Genomic DNA, 11,576 nt, shown 5'->3' with positions numbered 1-11,576 from the left:
CTTTATTAAACTAAAGTTTTCGGTCACATTTGGACCTTTGTCAGGTTTAGTAATTAGAAATTGAACAATTTAAATATTGAGCAATTTACAAATGCTAACAGAAAATGGAACAAAAAAACATAATTTTAAACAGATGTCGGTACGACAATATTTACGCCAAACACCGTATAAACGTTGCAAAAAGTTCACCGAGTTCAGCGTGATATAACGCTGAACTCAGTGAACTTTTCGCAACGTTTAATTTCAAACAGAGCATTATAATTTAAAAAACTGAAATGAAATGAAATAAAATATAATCTCACATCCAATGAAAATACTCAAAAACAACACCAATAATAACAAAACCAATGTCAAAGTCCATTGTCATTATGAAATATTTACTGTTTTTTGAAAAATCTAAATAAAAGTTAGGGCCGAGATTTGGAGAAGAATTATATTGTCCACGACAATTAAAACTATTTGAAAATATTTCTTAAAAACATTTAAATGAGTAAATATTTTTTTCTTTCTTTTATTATTGGAATTTCATTTGATCTGATTCTAAAAGAATGGATTTATTTATACAAAAAAAGTTTAAAAAATTTCTTCAGTAGACAATACATACAATATGTGTCTTTTCATTGTCTTTTTATTGTATGTATTGTCTACTGAAAAAATTTTTTTAAAAATTTTTTTGTATACTTAAATTTGCCCTGGATAATTTTTACTGAATGGAGTTATTATTTATATGGAAGAATTAAAAGTAAATTGATCATCTTTATGATATCATACATACTCAATAATAATTCAATATATATATATATTTATCTGTCATTCACCATTCACCATATTCTTGATACATTTTGTTTGCCTTGATATTTGGTATATTTCTGTATCAACAATAAATTTTCAGCCATTTTGGTTATGTATATAAACTTAACTGATGAAATTGTTAATATGTATCAATTTTTAGTCAGCCAAGAGATACATAACACTATTCTTACAAATATTGTATGAGCAGAATCTTAACAGTTTATTAATAAATTAATGAAAGCAATGGAGTATACATATGCAAAGCATTCAAAGGTAGTAACTAGTTTGCAAAAAAAGGCCAAGCTAGAGAACTAGATTTGTAAAGAAAACAAATGTTATACGAAAAAGCGATTATAATATTTGAATTAAAGTTACCAGTTTCAATTGAGTAAAATAAATTTGATCTTCTCCAACAAATCTTATAGTGCAGAACTGATAAACCTTAATAATTTCTTATCTCTAACTTAATAGGTTAAATTAATAACTTATAAATAAGAGGTGTCTTGCTAATGATGATTGTATATTCTCTCAGGGATTGCTAATTAGTGAGAGAAAGCAATGAAATTATTTGAAAGAATACAGAATACTGACACAATCTTAATGCTTTTTTTTATATAGGAGTTATCGTCTCTGTGTTCTCAGTTATCATCTGTATACTAAAATATAAACACATACAAAGAAAATGAGATTGATGCTTGTAACAGAAGATGGATGATAAAATTTGCAGAATTAGCAGTTATAAAAGGATGCCAACAGATACAAATTGTTATTTTCTGTGGACTCGGTCTATATGATATTTATAAGAATTTTATTGGTTTAACAAGTTTGTATTGTGAAAAAGTAGCAATAATAATTTTTATTTGTTATAGGAAAACCTTTCTTTTATATTGTGTACGTTAAAGGAGCAAATTGAGATTTCATTTATTCGCTTTGTATATAATTTATTTACTTATAAGAATGTCATACTTTATAGATATACATTTTAATATGTTTTATTAAATCATGTTAGACTTTGCATCCTTTAATACATCATTGTTACACTAAATAAAGAATTTTATTCATTTTATCTGTCAGAATCATTACGTTTTGAAAAATATTTGGAATTTTGATCTACTGATAAAATAACTATTACTCTCAATAACAATTAAGGTATGATATTGTGTCTACTTGACGGTACAGCTGACCCTTGATAATCTGACAGGTATGGGACCAAAGGGGTGTCGGATTACCAAAAGTGTCCAGATTACCGAAAGTGATTACATATTTGGCATTGTTTTGCCAGCAGTAGCCTACAATATTCCTACATTTTATGAGTAAAATGCTGCCTAGGTTAATATGGAAATGAAACACCCATTTCAGTTAACTAAAACATGTTTATTAAAAGAAATATGGAAGCCAATAAATGTACATACAGTATGTATAGGCATAAATAATACAGTACGTACAGAACTGCTCACGGAAAACACAAGTAATGTGTGTCATCGTGTAAGAATTGGGTGGGGAGATTCATGTTGCGACATTCTTTTGTGCAAGCAGACACGTAATGGGACGGGGACTACGATGACCTTGACGGGAGGTGCGTCGGACTACTGAGCATGTCGGATTACAAAAGCGTCAGATTATCAAGGGTCAGCTGTACTTAGATACAGCTTAATAAATTTTATTCATTGAAATGATTTTAAAATATGCAATTTATTTTTATGAATTATGTTACTTCATTAAATTATGTAATGAATTACAAATTGGGTTGTCAGATTTGTGCTACTAGAATGAAGATTAATGATTAATTCTACCATTATCCTGCTTTTACTCCACTTCATTTTACCCCAAAAAAAAGTAAACTGAAAATAATTTTTTAGTTAATAACTAAACACTTTGTTTATATCTTTTAGATTTTGATCTAAAAATTATGGTTTTCGTACCGACTATAAATTTTTACAAATTTTAGTTTAATTTAGAATTTCATTCATTAATTTAATTAATATTTAATGGTAAACTATAGTTTTCTATGGAAAAGATATGAATTGATGAAGAGAAGCATACATTTTCACTCTCAGCAATATCAAAATATGCTATCGTCCATTCTTTAGTCCACTTTAATGTATACTTCAAAAGTTAATTGTTTTGCCAAGTAAATATAAAAGTTCAATTTAGAAGTTGGAGAATTTAAAAATTTTTGCCAAAAATTTCAAGAGTTTTTTGGAAAATCCAGAAGAGTCTTACTATACAGTACATCTATAGATCAGTTTTTTAGTTGGTTTCTTACGATTTGAAGTTCTCAAAAAAAAAAATTATAATAGAAATACTTAAATTTCAAATACTTCAACTTTAAAATTTATAACTTTTATTCAAAAGTTTCTTATATAAAAGAGAGGATTTTTTATCAAATATATAAGAAATTTCTTTCCTTCAAAATATCAGATAAAGGAATTCCTTATCTGTTCTTTCGGAGGAATGATTTGGTAAAATTGATATCATCATCAATCATCCGATTTCTTATTTAGTAGTTGAATTTAAACTTTGGAAGTAAAAATTAAATTGTATTTGAAAAGTATTGAATGTAAACTTATAAATATTTTAAAATTATATCTCCATTGTTAATTTTAAGTAATTTAAGAAACAGAAATTCTTATTTTTAAGTTTATAACAAAGGTTTTTTTTAAAATGTTGTTATAATTTTGAAAAACTCTCTCTTAAAATATTAATTTTTTAAAACATAACAATTTTTTAATTAATAATTAATTAATTAAAAATTTAAAACTGAAGTTTTTATTATATACAATTGATTTTTATCTTCAATTATTTATAACATTTTAATCTCTTTTAGAATGTAAATATATTTTCCTTAATGTTTTAAGCCCTTTGAATACCTCATATTACTGACAATATTTGCAAATTGTATAGCATTGGCTGTTTTTACGCCTTTTCCTGAAGGAGACTCCAATTATACAAATGCAGTTTTAGTAAGTATATATATTATTTTATAATAAATAAATGCATATTTTATAAATATCTTATAGTAATTATTTTATAATAATACATTCCAACATTAAACTTCAGTAATTTGTAGTTGTATGAAGCTAAATGTCAAGTGTATTCATATTCAAAGTTATATAAAGACAAAAAAAAAAATGTAATACCTTGAATCTCGTAGTTTCTGGGGCTTCACAAATTTGGTAGTATATTTTAGTAGTTAAATCATCAGATTAGTAATTATTGAAAATACGATTGTACAAATATCTGTTGCATCTACAGAACAATCATTTTTTAAAGTTAAAATTGATCAAGAACTTCCTCTAGTCAACAATGTATCAAGAGGGACTTCACTTTTGATCTTGTTTGTTGAAAGAGGTATTGCTGCACATTAAGCATGAGTCAGTTTTCTATGTGAATTTCTTAACACCTATTGAATTTTCCAATTTGTAGTAAAACTATTGTACTTTATTTTGTTTTACTGTTTGTTTCTGTATTAAAAATGTTCATATTATTGTAAACTGAAATAATTACCCTATACCTCCATTGCTGTTTTAATGGGCCTCAAAAATAAATTTTGTTGTGGATTTCACAATTCTAGGGCTACTATTGAGGATGGATAGAAGAAAAATATGCCTCTTTTTAACTAAAAATGCATGCGTATGTTGTTGGATCTATCCAAAAAACACTTCATGACAAATTTATTTTCAATATCTTATAATGTGATTTCTGCCATTGCAATAGCTTATATTGTTTTTTGGAAGAATTATTAGAAAAGTTATAGATTTTTGAAACTTCTACAGTAAAAATTCTTCTAGAAGAAAATGTCATATTCTGTTACATACCATAGCAGTTTGTGAAAGATGTTTATCTGCTATTCATAATAATAATAAAACTATGGCTAAAAATTATCAGAATTCAAATTGGGCAAATGCAATTAAGATATAAGAAATTGATTAAAATATTTATTAAAATATAAGAATTGTTCATCTATCAAATTGTCTGTAAAACATATTGAAAGCAAATGAATGATGATATATACAGAAATACTTCTCAAAGAATATTGTCATATAAACATGTAAAATAAAGAGGACCGATGAGGAATATATTCTCCGAAATGCCTGAATTAATAAAGTCTGTATGATGATAGTATGTTCCTGATATGATGATGATAGTAAATTTGTTTTATCTTTATATTCACTTTTTCTGTTATTTCATCTCATTCATAAATATTTAACAACTTTGAATGAATTATTCTTTCTACAAAAGGTAAAAAAATAGATGAATTTTAACTATGAATATTTATCATGTACAGAATAGTAGAATATTTAAATTAAAATTTATGGTTTATAGATTTAAAATTTAAAAAATGCAGTTTTAATCTAGAAATCTCAACAAATAATTTAAATAATTAAAATTGAAATACAGGAAGAAATTGAGTGGATGTGTAGGAGTATTATCTAAAGCCTGGCTTTCGATGTTTATTCTATTGCTAACTAAAGAAGTTGAGAGTTGTTTCAATAGCAAAAACATTGTAATATGAACAATTATTAAAATAATTATATTTATAATCTATTTGATTAAACAGGACTTATAAATGAATTGTATGGGATTACATATATAATTCATGGAATCGCTTGAGGATTAACGAAATTTTATTTAAGTGGATTAAATGGAAACTAAATTCCTAATCAAATTAAAGTAAACCAAGATCATTTTATAACTGGGTTACAAATTTAAATATTGTATTTAATTTGATGTATTTCATTAGTAAAATTAAAATCTATCTGAATCTGTAAAATATTTTAAGTAAACACATGGATAAATTGTATCAAATGAAAATTACATTATTTATTTATGTTTTGTACCATAGATAATTTAAAAATATATTAAGTCTATTTCAAAAAGTTTGTTTATCCATACAAAGACAATTAATTACAGTGTATATTAGGGTGTCCCTTATTTTTCGAATATTTTTTTTTCTAACGCATAGGGCTTAGTTTTGTTTATTTTACCCTTAAATACTCCCACAATAAATTTCAGCTCATTTTGATCACTAGAACCCATGCCGACTTTCATCGAGTCATTTCCATACATATGGTGCTAGAGAAGTGGCATGTATTCACTTTGTTTGCCATTCTAACACAATTTGTCAGGACTATTAACATGTATAGTTTTTTTTCGAAGATGTCAGTGGAATTACGAAGCACTAAAAAACATATTTTCTTAGTCGGAGAGATAAACCACCAAATCACAGGTGCAAAATTACCGTCAAATCGGCAAGCACTCGCAGTTTTGTTTTTTAACATTTGTGAAGTTAAACTAACTGTGAGTGAAAGCGTAAATCTTGTAATACGCAAGTGTATCATATTTTGGGAGAAAGCTAGAATACCTACAAAATCTATACCTAACTGTGTCAAGAAATTAGTGGATATTTATCAGGTATGGAGACTCTCCATATGTGATAAAGATCCACCAATAAATGTCGCATTATATATTGTATAATACTCTCCCTACATATATTTTACATATATAAATAGATGCCACTAGATGATGATGCTCATGAGAATCATAACTCTTAAATAAGAAAATTTTTTTATTTAATAAAATAATTTCATCTCTAATTATATTCATTTTCAATTAAATTATAGACAAAGTTTACAGTTTACTTTGAAATTACTTTTATTAATCAGAAAAGATTTTTGTGTTTTTGACTCTAAATAAACCAAGTTTTGAGACAGTAAACCAAGTCTGAATTTAATAGTAATAAACAAATGATGATTCTGGATTCATTAGGCCACATGAGCATGAAAGAAGTTTAAAATTCTTTTGTTTGTAATAATTTTGGTTACATAACTACAATAAAAGTAATTTCTTTATAAAAGTATAATTTAAAATAGTACAGGATAAAATTAATAATTAATATATTCTCTTTTGTAAATTAACCTTAGAATAGGCCAGACAGAATTAAATATAGTAAATTAAAATAGTATATTAAATATGTTTTTATATGTTTAAATATATTTATGAATACTATTTAAAATTTTTTATTAAATCTGATGTTAATGAAGTTAGTTCTTTGATAAATAAGAAATACATTATTTGTTAATGACTCTGCTATTTATTTATGTATTTTTGAAATTTGTAAACAAATATAAATATTGAAATCTGATAGTTGTATATTAATGCCAAACAATTGCCAGATTATATCAGACTATATTATAACTATTAATTAAATGCTAAGTAATTTTGTGCACTAGAGGCAAGCATAATGCCTGCCTCTAGCGCACAGGCATTTTATAAGATAATATCCAAAATTCAAAATTTGTATATTTTTATTATATTATTACTGGATTTTTTTTGAGAATTGTTATGAAGGAAATTACATGTTTTTCAATGTAATCATTACATAAATAATCCACATTTATTAAAAGTTATTGTGTGTGATTAGCTTAGAATGCAGCGTGTGTATCAGTTTCCCAGATATTGGTCCAAATCTGCCATCTGAAAGTTACTAGGTTTTTATCTTTGATAATTTGATCTTATGTTTTGAGTTTTTTTTTTTAAATTATGATAATATTGCATTTAATCAAAGTTTAGTAAATTCCGTTCTTTTTCTTTAATTTCAGGAAAAAGTAGAATATATATTTCTTGTAATATTTACTGCCGAATGTGTGATGAAAATAATTGCCTATGGTTTACTATTGCATCCGGGAGCGTATCTTCGGAACACTTGGAACTTCCTTGATTTTGTTATAGTAGTAATTGGGTAAATATGAATTGATTTAATAACTTTTACAAATGGAATTTAATCATTAAAAATACTCATGTAATTTTAATATAATTAAAAATTTGGATGAAATATGTAATATTGCTTTTTAATCTTAATCTGATCCAGAAGTATTTTGATTTTTTTTTAAATGAAAGCTATTATAAATAGTTTAAAAACAGTTAAAATTCATAAACACTTTATTTTTTTATTAAATATATTTTTTGAGTTTCTAAATTTGAGTTTTATTATTGAAATATTATTTTGTTTCATTAATACTTTTAACATATTAAAAATGATAAATGAAATGTTACGTAATTTTTAAAAAATTCTGCTGTGTGGTATTAAAAACATAAATATAAAACTTGTTCTTTATACAGATTGACTATTCCTAATTCAGCATCATTGAAACCTGTAGAGTGCCTGATAAATGATTTTGTTGGATTACTGATGGTTAGATTAGAATACACTTAAGCTAACCATTTCATCCTATCTTTAAAATACCCAGTAAATCAGTACTAGTTGGTTAATAAAGAAAAAATAAACATCAAATGAAAATTCTTGTCAAATTGTACAACAATATCAAAATGTATGACATCTGGCAATGTTGGGCACACCAAACAGTGGCAGTAGGTTAGTGCACAATCTGAGAAATTTGAAATTATGTTAGTCAAAATTAGTACTGGATTACTGATTGCTGTATTAGTGATGGTTGACCTGTACTGCTCAAACTTTTTTAATATATTACAATCATATCAGCTTCAGGAACAAAACTTTAAATTAGAATAGAACATATATAAAATAAGACTCTCTTCAACCAATAACTGGTGTGAAGTATAGCTAAGCAATAAAAAACAAATGTTTTCGTAACCCCTTCTGGGTTTTTCCTCGGGTTATCTTAATTCTAAATAAGCTGGATCTTCCAATTTCATTTGAGAATATAAAATTGAATAGTAAGATTAAGAGTTTGAATAAAGGGAATTTATGCACATGCAATCTCTGTGTCATCTTTAAATAAGATTGAAAACTAAGTATCGCTGTCAAGTAAAGCCTGCCATACCATTGATAGAGACATCTCTTCCTTAAAATTAATGCACGTGGACTTGGAGTAGGCCTTAAAAATCTTGACTGCCTCTAAGTATTGAGGTGTTTTGCATGTGGGGTAGTAAGGATGAATTGGGCTCTGGGAAAGTCTGCTGTAATATCGGGGTCTGCAGTGACGTAGCGAGGGGTATTACTTGCTATGTCACTGCAGACCCCGATATTACAAGGGGGTGTATCATGCACCCGATATTACAAGGGTGGTAAGGGTTGCAATATTGGGGGTGTATCATGCACCGGGTGCCATTCACAGAGGGGCACCCAAATGGTCTCCAAGACAAACTATGTGTTTCTGGATGGGGAGGGGGATGCCAATAAAGTATTGTCCCCCGGGCACCAGTTATGTTCGCTACACCACTGGGGGTCTGTCATGTACGTGGAGAGTGTGGTGGTATTCCTACTGTGCTGTATATCCAATTTATGCTTGCGCATCTTGAAAAAATGTTAAGGATGAAATGATATTTTGAAAGGGCAGGTCTTCCCATTAAATTTTGATGATCTAATTGAAGAAGCTACCATGATGATAAATTAGTCTGTATATTAGTCTATGTTTTGCCTTCTGATCATATTCTAGCTGAAGAACTGATCCCAACATTAAAAGTGATATCTTTACATGTGAAAAGGAAAATGGAAAAAGATGCAGAAAATATTTTTTAGGATATACTTTGATTCCATGATGAAAAATTTTGACTCTCCTGATGACAGTGGAGGCTTTACTGACAAAGTATTTCAACCTTCAGTGAATCTCTTTAATACACAAGAAAATGCTATGTTACTCAGCTGCAAATGTACCCTATTTAACAGAAAGAAGTAATAAAAAGTTATGTTTAGAAGAGCAGTAGAACAACATTTCAAATGTACAAACTGGAACTTCAGTTCACAACATGACAGAACTATAATTACTCACTCCTTCCAGCACATAATTTCAATTATGCACTAATGTTTTCAACTTCCTTGAGAAGCCATCCTCATGTCTTTACTATTGCAAACTTGAGTAGTTGAAGAGATTCTAGACCTGAGGAAGCCTTCTCAAGGAAGTTGAAAACCTTAATGCAAGACTGAAATTATACACTGGAAAGAGTTAGGCTATAATTTTGTCATATTGCAGCAGAAGTTGAAGCAATTGACTTTAAATGGCATTTTTATGAACAAATAAGCAATTTGCAAAAAAACGATATTTAAATAAACAATGTAAACTTAAAATATGACATTTTTGTTTTCAACAGATGTATATTGTTTAAGAAGTTCATAACTTCCTAAATTTTGACAAAAATTTAATAATGAGGTTTCCCATAATATTTATATTTCTGAAGTTTTACAGTTTTTTCTCAGAATGGAAAAGATTAAAACTTTGGAGGCTTAACTGTACATTATTTTTAAATTTTGATAATAATTAAAATGCTTTAAATTATAAACTTATTAATAATTATACAAATATAAACATCTAAACATTATAGTTATATAGGGTAAGGTTGCCTAAGTCGTACTCCTTAAAAAAACGTTTTCAGAAATCAGAGAATATATTAGTAAACACATACTTATGAGTATCATTGGAAGCCTTAGTAAACCCTGCTTTTATTTATTGCAAAAAAATTAAATAGTCTGTGCACATTTTTTTTTAAACTCATAAAATTATAAAAATTGAAATCAGTACAACTAAGGAAACCAGTACCTTAAGTCATACCACCTACTACCTAAGTTGTACCTCAAACTAAAATTAAATAAATATATGGTTTAAATGAGTATATTTTATTAACACAACTACACAACTATATCTTCATTTACAGTCAATACAAACATATGTTTTTGTTTGTTTTGTAACTCCATCGCATACATCATGAATCCAAGACTTGCATTTCAAACATTGAATCATGTTTTCTTCATGGATATCATTGCATATTTTACAAAACCAATTATTGTTTTTACTATTCTTCACCTTTTCGTTTTACATTCTTCTTTTTGTAATTTACGTTTAACAGAATTTTGCTTCATATCTTCTTTAAGGGGGTACGACATAAGACACAGCATGCATGTCAGTTCGTAAAGCCCCAAAACTATTTTGAAGAAATCTTTCACAAAACTGCAAGAGGCAAACAAATCACTAATAGATAAATACATTTTGCTTGTTTAGTATAAGTTATATAACTAGTGTTTCCTTACCTTAGGAGCTTCCACATACAAGATGAAAATTACACTCAAACGACTATAAATGAATTTGTTTACCAAAAACAGTCTTAATTCCTTGAAACGCAGATGCAATTGCCTATGTGCATAAGTACAACTGAGCCGTATAACTATACACTGTTGCCATTTGTATGGCAGATAAAGTACTTTTGAAGTCATTGAGGTACGATTTAAGCACCGGTACGACTTAGGCAACTTTCCTCTATTAAAGTCAAACAATCGCCAAATTATATTGGGATATATTACTACTATTATTACTAATTAAATGCTAAGTAATTTGGCACTAAAAGCAAGCATTAGGTGCCATCTTTTGCTAAATTTAATAATTGGGCTGCAATTTGAAAAACTTGTAGACTTGTAGACCTATAAATTCTCACTGTTGTCTGCCTGCCTGTCTGTTCTTCCTTAATCTCAAGAACAGAGTTAGATAGATGAAAGCTGAGACCAGATATGGAAAGATTAGGGGAGCAAGCATCTATTAACTATATAGGAACTTCTGATGCAAACCAGAAGTCTCATTTTAATTCAAACTTTTCCTCTGAAAGGAGTTAGATGGATGACCAGCATGAGGGTGTGACTATGCAGATGCAAGCGACTTCTCCGAGCGAGTGAGAATATGTGGTGAGAAGAGGAGAGACACGATAAATATCAAATCCTGTCAAATATTGTGTGAGAACTAGAAATTCACTCTCTCCAGCGATATTTCTCGCTTCTTGCTTGTGCATGTTTACCTTTGCAAGAACTATATTGCTCGTGA

At 27.8% G+C, this 11,576-nt stretch overlaps 1 protein-coding gene across 3 annotated transcripts in view; it reads left to right on the top strand.

The window, feature by feature from the left end:
• The first annotated feature begins 3,653 nt into the window (after window positions 1–3,653).
• Window positions 3,654–11,576, top strand: part of LOC136974893 (muscle calcium channel subunit alpha-1-like) — a 112,216-nt gene continuing 104,293 nt past the window's right edge. For all 3 annotated transcript variants that reach the window (XM_067269870.1, XM_067269873.1, XM_067269872.1), the window contains exons 1-2: window positions 3,654–3,755; window positions 7,395–7,534. In XM_067269870.1, the coding sequence (XP_067125971.1) occupies window positions 7,443–7,534 (92 nt within the window). In that variant the 5' untranslated portion in view covers window positions 3,654–3,755; window positions 7,395–7,442. The remainder of the gene's footprint in view (window positions 3,756–7,394; window positions 7,535–11,576) is intronic.

Source organism: Centruroides vittatus, unplaced genomic scaffold, assembly GCF_030686945.1.
Source record: "Centruroides vittatus isolate TY-2023 unplaced genomic scaffold, ASM3068694v2 contig_359, whole genome shotgun sequence".
Lineage (NCBI taxonomy): Eukaryota > Metazoa > Arthropoda > Arachnida > Scorpiones > Buthidae > Centruroides > Centruroides vittatus.
This window is presented reverse-complemented; position numbering and strand designations above follow the sequence as displayed.